The sequence below is a fragment of the Aptenodytes patagonicus genome, chromosome 5 (assembly GCF_965638725.1).
Source record: "Aptenodytes patagonicus chromosome 5, bAptPat1.pri.cur, whole genome shotgun sequence".
Classification (NCBI taxonomy): Eukaryota; Metazoa; Chordata; class Aves; order Sphenisciformes; family Spheniscidae; genus Aptenodytes; species Aptenodytes patagonicus.
The window spans coordinates 70,669,896-70,685,778 of NC_134953.1; the positions used below are offsets into that span (position 1 = coordinate 70,669,896).

Sequence of the window (15,883 nt, forward strand, 5' to 3'; positions counted from 1 at the left end):
TCTTTGATTGTTGTCTTGGGATTTTTTAATTTTGCATTTTAAGAGCAATTCTTTACATCTCCCAACGTCTATCTTTTTTGGGTTCACACTTCTCTCTGGACTTGCTCCCAGAAACTCTATCCCAACACTTTATAACTAGCTATTATTTAATTAGAGCAAACGCAAGGCTAGCGCAACCCAGACTTTGCTTTCCAGATAGCAAATGAGAAAGATGGCAGAGCCCCTGCCAACGAATTACATTATTCTTAAAAAGGCAGTGAAAAAAACCCACAACTTTGCATCGAAGAATGTGAGCTGAACTAACAGAGACAGTAAATGGAAAAAAAAGTAGTTAAATGAAACAGGAAGAGGAAAAATGGAAAGGCCCATCACATCTTAAAAATGTGTTTGGGAGTTCTGTTGCAATTTTCTTAGTCTGACACACTATTCTTGAAGTAAATCATCATTACATATTTTCTGTTTCATTTCATCACTTATGCTGTGCCAAAATAAAGAAGAATAAAGGTAAGTTATGTCTTGGCAAATAATTTGAGATCAATCTGGTAGAAGGCTGGTAAGAGGAATTAAACATGCTATTAATCTTAACTCAAATGCTTTTCCATGAGAAAATTGGGTGCAGTTGGAAGAGGGCAAAAAAACCTCACCAAACCCTCCCACCCACCCAAACAAACAAGAAATCCAAACTAGATGCTACTGTATGTCTGGTCAAACAGATACCATGGAAAGCACTGGCATTTATAAGCCCACTAGTCCTCAGTATACAAATCGACATCAACCACAATATCCATGGAAGGACACTGTGGACAAAACACTGACCTGCAAGACATTCTCATTATTTAAAAGATAGCACCACCTTCTGCCAGTGCATCAAGACCACATATTCTTTCCTTAATCAGTAAATGATGAAATCATCAACTTATAAAACTGAAATGTATTTGCTTGTTAAGTCAGCTCAAACAAAATATTTGGAAAAAGCTAGCAACAAAATATAACCTGCAGTTTAAACACAGCTCTTAAGTGCTGCAAAGCAAATACTATTTTAAAGAGGGCACGATATAAATGAAAGCTAGTTACAATGCTTTAATAACCTGGAACACAGAAAGCAAGTTACAAGAAAAAAAAAATCTGTAATCTTAAGAGCATTAGCAAACAACTACCAAAGACGACAAACAACAGCTTCATAAAGTAGATCAAAGTTGAACTCCATAACTTATGAAATATACTTTAAAAATATACTTAAAAATACTCAGATTGAAGTATTTAAAAGAAGTTGTTTCCCAATGATCAAATATAGACATCTCATTAGGTATGAAGTATTTTTGCAAAGCTAATTACTAGCATGAGTACAAGTAAATGCCTTAAACACAACACAAATTTTTAAGTCTGTTTTTCTGCAGGGTTCAGGGCTTCCAGCAGTATATGGTTCAGAAGACACACGGATTGTGCATTTTTTTTGGGGGGGTAAAAAAAGCCCATCTCAAACGAGATATGCAAGTCTCCTAAAACATTCTACTATGCAACAACAGAAAAAACCAAGCACACATACCCATTTTTTTGTAGTACTCCTCCCAGGCCTTGGTATAGTCAACCTGCCCTGCTGGTGCTGGATTTGGCTGATCTCCTGAATTACATTAAAAATAGTCAAAATAAAACTACTGGATTTTGTTTTATACATAGAACAGTTTACAAATAATCAGCTGAATTTTTCAGTGACAATCCCAAATAACATCACTCAAATCTGACACTATAAACCCATGTGGTACAAGCTACTACAAATATAAACAAGTAGTAAAAGACACCACAAAGAAACAAAGAATCATTTAAAGTTTTCAGTATGTTTTCAAGATTCGGGAAATGGACACCACTCATGGTACAAAATACTACTTAAAATTTAAGCAGTAAGCCTCATCCAGGCACAACAATTATACTAATACAACTAAATACTACAATTGTAATTGTCCTAAAACCACTGGAAGTGATGCAACTGTTTAAGCAAATGACAATCAACGGTTTGGCTCATTCCACTTTTACTTATGACTGACTGCACTATGTAGATGCAATTAAGTCAGCCCAAGTTACAGCAAAATTCTCTTTGGAGTATATTACATGATAAATACATTACCCTTATTATGGCTGAAATTAAGAAAAGCAATGTTGAAGGCTATAAGCAAGTTTTCCAAAAAAGCCAGCTACCTTACAATAAATTTACCCAATATATGACAACAATAATAAAAAAATAACGGGGCATCTACGCTCCCGGCAATGAGAAATTTATCCATTTTACTAAACAGCTACCTTGTCCATTAGTTTGGGTTGTAGCCGGTCCACCAGGAGGGGCTGCAGGTGGTGGCTGTGCTTGCTGCTGATAGTAGTGAGCATAGTAAGCTGCCCATGCTGCTGAATTGGGATCTGTTCCTGGCTTACCTATGAAAACAAACCATAAGCATTTATAAAAGTAGTATGAACGGAATGCTGTCCTCAATTAACCCTGTCCTAAGCACTCATATTTTCCTCCACGGAAAAAACCATCTAAACCAAATAACCATCCTGTAAGTATCTTTTCTTTCTAGCACAAACTTTCGATTAGGTTTCAGACAAGTGTACTGTACAAAGCATACTTTCATAAGACTGATGAAATAAAATCATTCTAGAACCCTTACTACTACAATGTCATTTATTAATTTTTAAATGTGGTAACAGAAACAGATTTTCAAGTTTAATTAAACAGTCATGTTACTAAACGGTAGCAACAATGAATCATTCGAGCACCAAACAATTTCAGTGGTTTTACTTTTGTTATAACCTCACACTAATGACACTGGCAAGAGGCGGAGGAGGCATGCCAAATACATATTTCTGAAACAGAAGAATACAAGTCTTACTAGGTATTTGCAATGCTCGTCAGTTAAACTTTTTAAGGTAACAGTAAAATACAGAGAGACATAGTATTTTAAGAACCTGAATCCCCATACATGGTTATAAAGCATCACTGTTTACTTACAGCTTTTTAGTATAACAAATAGCAGCAACACTTGCATCTTCTGAAGCTATCTCCATGCTTCCCTTATTTTTACCTACATCTAGGTAGGCCAACGATGCTGCTTCCTAGAGCCTTATTTCTCTGTTTTTCACATACAGCCTTTAGGAATGGCTTATTCTTGCTGAATCACAGAGATTAATTACATTACCAGATTGGCAATTCACAAAAACTGCAAATCTACTATTAGAGAATGTAATGTTCTATAACACAACCAGCATCCTTCAACATTATTTGCATCCTTGAAGAATAAAAATATCTACAAATAAATGCGGCCAACTGAGGAAAGAACTTCACGTAAAGACATTGACACAACTGATACTTTAGAACATGGGAATGGAAGTATATTTCCCCCCAAAACAAAATAGGTAAGGCAGTGACTAATGGAAGAGAAAGAAGAAATCTCCTGAAAAAGGCATTCAGGGAGAAGAAATCCACAACAAATTTCTTGCAGTATTTCATTCAGCATTGAAGTCAGATGTAACCACTTAAAAAGCACACAGTAGTATCAGCATACAGAAAACAATGTTAACACGCTGTTTCCTTTTTAAATTATACTGCTTCCATCAACAATAGTGGATTTAAACTAATATGTACTATATTCTAACGTTACCTGCAAATAGCAAATAAGACATTGCTCGGTTCCCCCCCTCCTTCCCCTTAGTAGCTACTTCTCTAGAATAGAAGAACACAGAGCGGGATTCATTAAATTTCCAAAGAAATCTGACTGTAGTAACTAGCTCCACTTTCACGTGACAAGAGGCAAGCATGGTTCTGGAGAAAGCACCTCTGAAAAAAATACTAAAATAACCCATTTGTTACACTGAAATGAGCAACTAAGTGGACAACTGTACAAAACTCATCCAAGTAAATGCTAGTCGAAAAAAAACACCAACTTCAACTGCACATAAGAAAACGTCATTAGATTTTTAAGAGGAGTATTTATCAAAAAAATGGTTTAAAATCATCATCAAGATGACATCAAGTTGAGTATTTGCCTTTTTCTTACAGATCTTTATGTAGATAAATTATAAAAAATGAAAAGGTAGTATGAAAAAAGGCTGTAATATTTTGGCAGTGGTTTTGGATTAAATGACACTTTTGGTATGCTGAGACTTCAAGTCAAGTCACTGTGAATCATTCTACTTTTAAATAACGTCAACAGGCATTTTTAAATACTAAACTGAATGCACACAGAGCTACCTTTTATAAATTAGGGAAATGAAACCAGAGATGTTTTTTTGCCAAGAAAGGATATATAAAAGACTTGAACATGAATAGAACTCTCTTGTATATTGTAACATCCTCCAAAGCCCTCCCCTTTTTCACTAGGGGAACTTGTGTCAGGACCAGTGGCTATCAGAAAATATTTATTCCATTTATAACAAAAAATAAAATTGAGATCTTTTGGCTGAAGTTCTGAAGAAGCTCTACCTCAAACAAATGAGGTACAAGTGACTCAAGCATCTAGCCTTACCACGCCTTCTGTGACTGCAGTTCCGTTTTCCCTTATGCTCTAGTCCAACCAAAGGATGTAACTTAAAGAAAAGCAGGATACTAAAACTTCAGGAAGTTGTAATTAAGTAAAAACTCCCGGTCTTGAAAAAGATAAACAGAAATAGAAGAAACAGATTCTACAAAGATGGGTTTCAGAAGAAAATACAAAACCATTATAAGCAAAAGCTCAAAATACACAATCCTAACTAGTTTTACTGTATTAACAGCAGCTCAACAGAATTTTTATCCCTCAAAAAGGACTGAACATAATACATTTATATCACACTCGGAGAAGCCATCCTCACATAGGTCAACAAAAGGTAGAGATATGCAATATAGCATGAACTGTGCAAAGTCAGGATCAGTGAGATTGTACGGGGCACTGTTTAAAATAAAACGCAAAGTCATTGACTATTAGGGAAAAAAACCACATCCTCATTAAAGAGCTTTATGTAAAAACATCCATTGTAAGAAAAATGAACTGATTTGCTCAAAATCAGTTAACCGAGTCTTGCAAAAAAGTATCATAAATTGGGATGCAGAATCAGTAACGCTTAGTAAAGACGCATATTCCAACTGTAACAACTGAATTTCAACATCTCACAAGCAACATGTGGAAAGTGTAAAACATACGTAAACTGACAATCAGTAAAGAAAAGCCTGAAGAATAGGAGCTTTTTCAGATTTACCAGTGTAACACAAATGAACTGTGAAACGTATATACTTTTAAGGACAAAATGGATATACTCAAAGTATATCCACACTACAGCAAAACTGTGACATTTCTTACCTGGATCTGGTGGATTTGGTGGCTGCCAGTGCGGATAAGCATTTCCCCATCCTTGTGGAGCATATGGAGCTGGGGGACCACTAAAAAAAAAAAATCAAGTCATACATATACAATGAAAGCCAGTCCCAGGGTCACCCTACAAAAAAGGAAGCTAGCTGAAGCAGTACTTACTGAGGTGCAGGGCCAGGAGGCCCTGGATTATAAGGAGCTGGGTTATATGGTCCCATGGGAGCCCCAGGACCTGGTGGCCCAGGAGGTCCATGTGGGCCAGGAACAACACCATGGGGTCCATGGGGAACAGGTGGACCCAATGGATTTACTGGACCCTGTAACAAGAGTAGCACACAGATGAAAATAAACCTTGAAGTTCTCCATTTTTCAGCAGGTTAGAAGCATAAATCTGAACACTTTAAGAATATAATCTAAAAGGTTTGACTGTTTTCAAATTAAGACATTTCCCTGGAGAAAACAGTCTTTCTGAAGATTAATTAGGCTTATGGCTAGTTAAACGAGTTAAAAGCAGCTGTGGCAGTAATAGCAACTAAAAAGCTCCATTTATTTCAGTTCTTTCTTGAGGAAATAAAGAATTTTACAAATAAACATGGATTTTTCCACAAGCTGCATTAAAAACCCCCACAAATTAAAACAAGACTATGTTTTAAAATAAACTGATATATCTAAATCTGGCTAATCTTGCTAATTAAATCTGTTTGTAAGATCAGGTACAAAAACCAGGTAGTATGTTTGATTACATGCATACACATGCAAACTAAAGTGCAGTGAATTTAAAGAGTGTAAACTTGGATTAAAACTCTACCTAAACATACTGAGACTGAAAAACTAAACACAGTTTAGTAGCTTTAACAGTATCAAGGATATCTTTGAAGTAATAAAATTTTTCATTACGCACAGAGTGGGCATCTTCAAGGACATCATTAAACAATACACTATATTACATTGAGGAAAGCAACTGTTTCTTTCAAGTTTTTGCTTCTTTTGGTGCATCAAGTTAGGTTTATATTACTTTAAACCCAGATTACCATTTATTATTATCCATTTATTATCTGATTAAGTAATTTGGCGGTGAAATGGAAGAAAAGTCTCCACAAAGGAGACTTGCTTCCTACTCTGTTTAGTTATAATAGCAAACCAAAATACAGTTATACACTCACTCCAATCTTTTCTTCTATAAGTTGTCGTGCATAATCTATTTGCTGGGGTGTTCCACGGATAGTAAACATCTTCATGTTCGGATCCGCATTAGGTGGAGGATTTCTTTGAAGTTCTATTCTAGCACCAGACTGCTGGCTTATGCTTTTAATAGTTTCACCACCTAGGATGCAACATACAGCTTTTATGATATGCATTGAAGTGAAAATACTAAGATTCAAATCAGAGAAAGTCAACTGCACAGAAGCTGAAGAAGTGAAAAGACACCTATTCTTACGAGCCACACAAGAACATTCTAACAACAATTAATGAAAAGCCTCTTCAGTGTCGTATAGAGCTTTGATTGCAATAAACTAGTAAAAATAAATTATTTTTAAAATTAAAGACCACAATATTGTTACTCAGAAAGAACAACAAGGAATTCCTACAATGTTGTCTGGGTTTTTCCATTCATGTAAAGATGTAAGATTAGACATGAGTAACAACCAACACCCACGGTTATCAGTAAATACAACCTTAAAGCCTAACCTCCCTATAAAGCAGTAGGCAAGCACAGATAACAAAAAAACAAACCCAGAAGCTGACCAGATGGTAAAGTCCCCATTTTTTGCAGCGCACTAAAACCAGAAAGTTAAATTCCCTAAACTAGTTCCTCCCCTTACAGGATCCTGAGAAGTTACTTGTATCATTAGTAGGCACGAAGTTTTCAAAACAGGGGTCATTTGGCATTTAAAAAAACCCCAAAACAATCAACCTTCCAGGTCAAGAACTGAACTATGTCAGCCTATTTGCTGTGTCTGGAAAACACATTACAAACAAAAGATTAAGATAACTCCAACGCTTCATTTCAAAGCATACAGTAAATTGTTTTTAAAACAAAATTATTTGAGAAGCAATTATTTTAACACACACACATAAGTTACAGGATTCCACTGTAAGAGATCTTCACTGGAATATGTGAAAATTAGTTTTAAGAGTGAGTTACAAATGCAGTAACACTAGGCTAATCAAGCAGTATCAAATGCAAGTTAATTGTAAGATGCATAATCTAAGAATCTACCAAACACTACCAATGGAACTCAGTACTTATCACTAAAAAAAAAAAGTGTTAGATAAATCGATTGGTTCTTGACTTTTAACTACTGAGTTATGTGTTTTGGTGAGGAAAATCTGAAAAGAGTATTAGGAGTGTTATGATTTAGCAGCATTATGTTGCTCTACTGTACATGAAACTATTTGCAAAGGCTTCTCTTGAAACATCTCTCCAGTATGGCTATTTGTACAAACAGAAAAGCTCAGGTTTTTCAACTACATATAGATACACATATGTAAGATATATTGCCTTTGCCAATGATTAATCCAGTTTTGCCAGTGGGAACAATAAAATTGAATTCCTGTAATCCACCAGGAGGCCCCATGTTCCAGTTGCCTTGGCCTCTACCCCTTCCTCGACCACCAGGTCCTGGTCCACCAGGGTTACCAGCCTAAAAAGAAAAAGCAACAAATTAGCATGTTCTATAAAAATTACTGCAAACAAATTATTAATACTAACTGGTTACATCACACCATTTGTTAAGAAAAAACTGATTTATTACTCAGATAGTTTTGACAGTTAAAGTACTATCTTTTCCAGAAGACCTAAATTACATTTTAAAATACGTTCTGTACAACTCTGCATATGAAAGATGGAGAAGGAAACGACATAGAAGAAAGCAGGAAGTTTCACATGCACGAAGACAGAATTTCTGTCTGCCTTCTGTGAATGCAGCGGTGGGGCTCATCTCAAAATAAGCATTTAAACCATCTTTTAAACACCAATTACAACCAAAAGTAACAGGATACTGGCTATTAATACAAGACAACAGAAGAAGCAGCTCTAAAACCAGCCAGATCAAGAACTGCCATGACTTTGAATCAGTATTATCATTATCATCCTGACACTTGCAAAACTGTAACTGTAAAAGCAAACATTCATATTCCAGACCGAACTTTGAAATAGATTCAAATGGCACCATTAAATTATTTTCTTTAGTTACACACTCATTTTTTAAGTTTTAAGTCTTTCCAAAAGTCCAGCAGGAGATTTTTAAATGGTAAACAACATATTACCCAACCTGAACACTTCGAAGGAGATCTGTAATAATTTCTGCAGCATGCTGACATCTGTCAGGAGGCCCTGTGATTTGGGCTATTCTATCTGGAGTTGTTCCATCATCTGGAATAAAAATGAACTATTCCAGTATATGTAATCCAGTAAATTTACACTCAATTCACAGAAACTTACAGACATATTACCAACCTGGCTTAAATTGGATCCTAACACCAGCATCGTTCTGTATCTTTTTTATCATCTCTCCATTTCTTCCAATTACAATACCTACAGCAAATCGTGGTATTGGAACCTTAAAGAGAGAAAAAAAAGTCAGGACATCGACGATGCAAATATTCCTACCAAATTCACACAATTAAAGGGTCACATATTAAAATGGTAAACTAGGGCCAGCCCTACGCCACTTAAGGCTTTCTGAAGTATTTTTTAATACCAAGTCACAAGCCTAGCAAATACTGGACAAAAGTATCAAAAGAAAGAGATCCTATGCACTACAAGTTCTCATAGTGGCAGCAATTCCAGTGGATATTATGCTTCTCACAATCAAAGAACAGAAGTTCTGAATGGGCCTAAAATGCAGATTCTAGCAGATGAAACTTTCAGCCTCACCTCTGATGAACAGTTATAAGCTCATGACTTGCATAATAGGTGGACTTAAATATTCTTCTGTAAAGGCCAAACTCCAATTTCTATAATGACATTATATACTTAGCCATATAACTTATTTGCTTATTTGATAAAAAACTCCAGCTAGCTGAAACTGTTCAGAACTGCTGGTAATGTAAAGTGAATGCTGCACACCATTTAAAGTCATAATTTCAGCAATGATAAAGTAATACTTACATGACACAACCACTTTTGGAATCTGTTTAAGAGCTTTAAGTGGTATTACCCAGCTTAACATTTTAATGTTAACATCTCAAAATACAGTGAACAAGTTTTTCAACCATGCTTACGTCTATCCCTTCATTTCCTCCTATTCTTGACCCATATTCGTTGCGCACCTCTCTAAAGCCACCTTGATCACGAATTAACTCCAGCACCATTTCCTTGGCTTGCTAAAAGAAGAGCGAAAGTTCATTTAGGTACTGCAACATCAGAATGGATTTTAAAGTGCTCTGAATTCTGAAGGACTCCTTACTTGAACTTTATAAGGGTCTCCAGTTATCCTAAGGGGCTTGTCTGCACCAGTGTTCTGTGGACCATCTTGAATCATGACCATTTTGACACCTGCCCGCTCCTATTTGACAAAAGGGAGGTCAATACCCACTAAAATCCAGGTTCGATATTATCACGTTTAAAAGAAGATACATATATACCTGTAATTGTTTAATTGTCTCTCCACCTTTTCCAATAACTAATCCTGCTTTACTTGCTGGAATCATAATTTCTTGGACTGCATTTCCAGGTCCATCACCGTGATGAAAGCCAGGTGCAGGTCTTCCCTTTTCAACTATCTGATCAAGTAATCTTTTTGCTGATCTGTGAAGGAATATATACATTTATAAATCCACTTATTCCTACAAGTATCGTGTCCACACCTATTCTGCTTGGAAATTTTTATTTTTTTAGTTTGAAAAGTTTCTGCAGGAGAAATATAATTACTATCACTAAAATATGAGGCAAACTCAGTAAATCTGTAACAGTAACTTAAGAAACTAATTGCAAGATAATGTGGTAGACCTAAAGCCATCCTAATGTCAGAATACAAAAGATGGTTCTTTACTAAACACGTGTAAGTAAAAGTTGCCTCCTCAAACATGACCATCATCCCTGAATATAGTTACACTGATCAAACCTTAATTCAGAAGATGGAAACCTTGTCCTTTAAAATATTAAAAAAAAAATAAACCTGTGTTAATTAGAAGATATTAAATTGTTACAATTTACCTTTTCTAATGCATTAAAAAAAAGAAATCACCAGACAGAAAACTTTTTCTAACTTTGCTTAATTTCCATAGTAATTCAGGTTACTTCTTATTTGACAGTAATTTCTCTTTAATCTACTAACAGCCAATCTTAAGGCAGATCTATTTTATGTTAAGTTTTATAAAAAGGCAAAAAAACCCCAGACTGTAAAATAAACCTAGCTTTAACACCAAGTACCGTGATAGCTGCTGCTTGATTCAGCATGCAAAGTAAGGACATTTGTACTTGTAACCATTACCAGAATAGTGGACAAAAGCAAGTATGTATTTACCACACATGTAAGTCAGTTGCCATCAGAGTAAAATCATGATTACAGTACTAACATTAGTTAAAAACTCTTCCCTCTAATATGTGAGCAGAATAAACTGTAATTAGAAAGAAAATTCCCATAAAGGAATGACTTCATTAACAGCAGCCTGCTTGGCTGCAACATAAGAGAAGAATGCCATGCTGCTTTCCCAAAGGAAAACATGTAGCTGCAGGCCTTACCTGCAAACATGAAGTGGGAGCAACTAACATAAATGAGGTAATACCAAATATACTACTACACTTAAGATCTTTCCTAGCAAAGCCAGGATAAGTTGGTCTTCAAGTGGTTATATAGCCTCTGTGCCAGTAATTAAAAAAAAAAAAAAATAAAAAAATTTCATTTACATTGCTATCATCCTCTTCCCTGAACACAGGAAAGCAAAAGTTAACTTTGCTGAAAGGTATTACATAGACATCACTTTCATAACTTTTGATATACACCAATTTATACCAAAGACATTTAAGAACTCTGATGGTCTGGGCTTTGAGTAACTCCTAATCTTACACATTACTGATTTTCCACATTTTCCCTGTGATCTTCCAATTTACAGTTAATAATGAGTTTCTTTTTAGCACACATTTCTTTTTAGTATATATTCACACATTTCATTCTCAAGCTGATATCAGTGCATGGTTAGGTAAGTATTATCTACAACAAGATTTGGACTTGAAAAAGTTGAAGCTCCGTATTTTTGTCTTAAAATTCCAAGTATGTTGAGGGATCTGACTGCAGGTTCAGGGCCTTTTTTCTTATGTATACATTTAATTGTCACCAGACTGCCTCTTCAATAGAGGGAAAAAACACAGTATTACAAACATACTATCTAGATATTATATTTAGATCTAAAAAATGAAGTGTATTGCACAGTTAAATATGAACACATGGAATTTGTTTTACTCACTGAACAGACTCTGGTGTTCCAGTTAGCATACATGATCTTTCAGGCAGGCCTCCACTATCTACGGTCATAAAATAAAACCAGTTTAGCAGTAGTGTTAAGTCAGAAAGAGATGATGAAATTAAACATAATATACAAACGACTGGAACTTCACTGAAGTAGAATAATCAGTGTATCACAACATTTTTCATTTCTTTAGACCGTGATAGTCGCAATTAGCACAAAACATTAAAATATACCTTAAATGAAAGTTCTGGCAATTAGAAGCAATGATCAGCCTTCTGAACTTTCTATCAAAAACCCCCACAAAATAAAGAAAGGAAAAAAACCCCACAAATAGTTACCAGGTGCAATCTGTATTTTACAGCCAGACTCCTGCTGTATACGTGAGATCTGCTCTCCACCTCTGCCAATTACTGGGAGAAAGAAAATACAGAAAGATTATTTGTATTAGCAGCATCTGCTAACATCCCTCCCTGTACACCACCACCACATCCATACTACTTACTGAATCCAACCATCCCATCTGGAACTTTGTACTCCTCTGTCATCACAGACCTACAGAGAATGTTAAATCAAACAAAAGACAATGACCATTCAGAGACCAAACTGGCATTTAGTTTAATGGGAGGATATATATAAATTTAAGAAAGCTACTGCCCCCACTATCGCCCTGACTTACTTGCCTCCCATTAACCCTAAAAGTCATTATGCAAGCACAGTACTAAGTAAACTAACAATATACAAAAGAGAACACAAAAAGTTCAAGTATAATACTAATCAATCTAAGTTTTCCTTCATCCTCTTTACTATTAACAGATATGTGGTATTTTAAGTTTCATCTGTGTATCCATTGAAGTATACTGAAAATACACAAATTTCAGCATCTCATCTACCAAAACCAGCCAAAGCATAAGAATAATAGTTGCGTGTGGTTGTTTAGGGAAGAAATGAGTGGAAAAAAAGTAAGTTGTAGCAAATGTAGCTGACTGAGCAATACACTGTGTTAAATCTGAATTATATGTTTTTTTTATTTTTAAATCCATTAGCTTTCCTTTTTGTTTACAAGATAGTGTCAACCCCTTCCCCTTCAGATCTGCTTCCAAGTTCTGGTTATGCTACCTATGCTCAAATAGTAAAAACCAGTAATGCATTTCCCCTTTACTAAGTTTGATGCACAGCCTAGGCTGCGAAGAAAGAGAGACAGCAATGTAGATGCATTTTAAACATTTGGCTTGGGACTTGCTGAAGCTAAATTTCAACAGATCACACAAATACAGAGTAACTGCTTTATACCACTTTTTCAGAAAAATTTCTTGCAACTGCTTTCTTTCAGTAAAAAGGAAAACTCTGCATAAGATGTAGTGTAACTCTTACCTTTGTTGTTGATGCATCGGTGGTAGCTGATTTCCAAAAGCTGTAAACAAATATTGTTAAAATTAAATTCGAACAAGTAGTATAACTTACAAATAAGCTTCTCCTTTGACAATAAAACTTAATTGTATCAACTTTTGTCCAAGTTGACTTTTTAAGAAGTGTTCTCAAGAGATCTACAAACAGCTAAAAAGATTCTCAGCTGTTGCTAACAACATTGACAGTTTTACAAAGCAGAGTCGCACTGCTTCAAGAAAGTAAGACATAAATACCCAGCCATTCTTTTGATCTTACTGATTCAAGTATCACCTACCAGAACACTGTTTCAAATTCTTGTTCTGACAATGTTACACTTGTTTAGTTTTTTTGGCAACAAAATAAAAATTACTTACAGTCATTCTGAGGAGCAACTTTCTTAGCATCTGGTTGATCTGCAAAATTAAGATTTTTTAAATTTTTTTTGCCAAGAAATTCAAGAAGTGTTTACACCTTTTAGTGTGAATTGTAACTTTCCAGTGTATTTTAGTCCCCCTTTCCTTTTTTTTCCTTTTCTTTCTTTTTTTTCCTCCAATTTCAGGGAGTTGATCATCTGAATAAAAGAAAGAGTCTCTCGAACACTCAGCACTTGGTTAGTATAGCTGAAAAGATGTTAGGTTTTTCCGTATTATCTATTCAGTAGTTTAACAAAAGGCAGTTTTCAGAACACACTGTAGATTGCTCATAGATACCCAGTCACTGAAACTTAACTAAGACAAGGAACAAAGTTTAGCTCTATTGGTTGCTCAAGCTAATGATGCTTCTATAGTAAAAAAGAAAAAAAAAAATCAAATCCATACAAAAATCAACAATGATTTAAAGAAAAAAAATTTCTGACAATGACCACAAATCTAGATCAAACATCTGAAAATACAACAGTATCACATGGCAATGCAATCTCAATCTGAATGTCGATATGAAATTCCTATCCAAATATCAAGCATTTCATAGCATAAAACTTCAAAAAAAAGCAGATTCAAAGCAACTACATCACTACCATCCAAATCCTTTCTGTACAGTAAAGGAATAAAAGGCATAATTAACCTGTATCTGAAAAGATAGACTTCTGAGGCTTCCTTCCCACCCCAAAATAAAGGTTATATGAACCACCATAATTTATGTGCAGCAAAAACTCAGACACATATTCCAAGAAATATTTGTGTCAATCCAGAAAGATCCACTAGTTTATGTCATGTTTACATACTAAACACAGGTAATAAATAAAAATTCCTGCCTTTAAAAGGAGAGGGCATTCCCTCCCAGTGTGTTGTACTGCTCGGACTTGTCCAAGAGCCATCTACACATAAAATAAAAAGAATACATTACATATATCATCTGAAGCATCATTAGCTCATTTTTGTATATTAAAAACCTCACCGTTAATAGAAAAAAAAAACCTTTATTACAGGACACAAGAACTCCTGATATAAAGCCTTAGTTACATTCTGTAGACTGAGTTTCAATCCTCTTAAAGGAAAAAAAGGCATTGCTCTTTTGTGAGACCTATGAGAACATTTCAACAAGCTCAGAGATTTCTTTCCACAATTTAGCCAGGATTTTGTGTGTATATTAAACGTATCAAACCCTGTTAAGTTCAAACTGGCTGCTTAGTAAGAGACAGAAGACGACACACACACATTTCAGGAAGGAACTTTACTGCAGTATAAGGCAAATCCAAAAAGCTGCAACGTTAGAAGATTTAGGTATGATCTTATCAGGGTTCACACATGCTATAGGCTTAAATATTAGACTAAGCAAAAGTATGTACAAGGTAGAAAATTTACTTTCCTGTCTTTTTTTAAAGTCCTATGCTTTTACAATGAAATGCATTAATACTTTTATTTGAAACTGTGCAGTAATAAAATATAACAAACAACCAAATTTAAGGAGTGAGCACTTCCTGCTCTAATTGTAATTTACAAACTGTAATCAGTCCTACACAACAAAAGACTTAAATGACATACCTGTGTAAGCGTTTCTCAACCATGAATTTATCAGCCCCCCTCCCCAACATACATTTTCCTCTTTACAGAATTTAAACCACATTTAAAATATTTTAGAACAGGCTTATGTTCACTTTAGGTTAGAGCACAATGGTTTAAAACAAATTTCCCCATTAAACTGAAAATGAAAAAGCACGTCATGATCTATAAAGTGAACAAAATGTTTTTATGCTGTGCTATGGAAAAAAACAACCCACAAACAAAAAAACCACCTGCAATCTTTCTGGCACCATGGCCATACTCAACAAAAATAAATGCAGCAGTAATGAGTGCATACCTCCATCCTCAAGAGGTCTTTTTTGTCCTCCATAACCGTAGTCGTTTGAATTCATTGATGTGCCAGCATCTCCTCCAATTTTTGCTGCAATCTAAACAAAAAGGCAGATGTTGTGAGGAAAAAAAAAAACAAAAAACCCCCACACCAACATTCAGTCAGCCCTCATTTATTCCAGGTCTTCTAAACGATTTTAAACGATTTAGACAACGTATATTAAAATGACCCCAAATAAGTAAATAGAAGGCTGCTGCTAGAAACAGTTCTGCTCACAGAAATTTTATTTTTTAATGTCTTCAACGAGACTTGTGCTCATCCTTCAACAGCAAAGCTTCCTATATTTTCTTCATCGGTTGGAAAAAAAACCCCTGCCCTTCAAACACCAGAAGCTTTTTTCTAAAAGGGGCTTTTCCTTTTCTACCCATTCTTCACGAAACACTGCAGTATGTCACAGA

The 15,883-nt window shown here is 35.2% G+C and overlaps 1 protein-coding gene across 9 annotated transcripts in view; it reads right to left on the reverse strand.

Annotated features, from left to right (window-relative positions):
* The window catches only part of FUBP1 (far upstream element binding protein 1), a 36,829-nt gene that overhangs the window by 19,919 nt on the left and 1,027 nt on the right, over window positions 1-15,883 (reverse strand). For 6 of the 9 annotated variants that reach the window (XR_012995517.1, XR_012995516.1, XM_076340446.1 and 3 more), the window contains exons 2-19: window positions 15,432-15,522; window positions 14,386-14,448; window positions 13,508-13,546; window positions 13,119-13,158; window positions 12,250-12,299; window positions 12,086-12,157; window positions 11,745-11,802; window positions 9,924-10,086; window positions 9,746-9,844; window positions 9,561-9,662; window positions 8,794-8,896; window positions 8,609-8,709; window positions 7,837-7,978; window positions 6,497-6,657; window positions 5,496-5,650; window positions 5,325-5,404; window positions 2,296-2,424; window positions 1,547-1,621 (exon numbers count right to left, since the gene is read on the reverse strand). Coding sequence is in view for 7 of the 9 variants with exons in the window: in XM_076340446.1 (XP_076196561.1) it covers window positions 1,547-1,621; window positions 2,296-2,424; window positions 5,325-5,404; window positions 5,496-5,650; window positions 6,497-6,657; window positions 7,837-7,978; window positions 8,609-8,709; window positions 8,794-8,896; window positions 9,561-9,662; window positions 9,746-9,844; window positions 9,924-10,086; window positions 11,745-11,802; window positions 12,086-12,157; window positions 12,250-12,299; window positions 13,119-13,158; window positions 13,508-13,546; window positions 14,386-14,448; window positions 15,432-15,522 (1,723 nt within the window). In the remaining 2 variants the exon portion in view is untranslated. The remainder of the gene's footprint in view (window positions 1-1,546; window positions 1,622-2,295; window positions 2,425-5,324; window positions 5,405-5,495; window positions 5,651-6,496; window positions 6,658-7,836; window positions 7,979-8,608; window positions 8,710-8,793; window positions 8,897-9,560; window positions 9,663-9,745; window positions 9,845-9,923; window positions 10,087-11,744; window positions 11,803-12,085; window positions 12,158-12,249; window positions 12,300-13,118; window positions 13,159-13,507; window positions 13,547-14,385; window positions 14,449-15,431; window positions 15,523-15,883) is intronic. The other 3 variants (XM_076340447.1, XM_076340450.1, XM_076340449.1) reach the window with 3 other exon arrangements.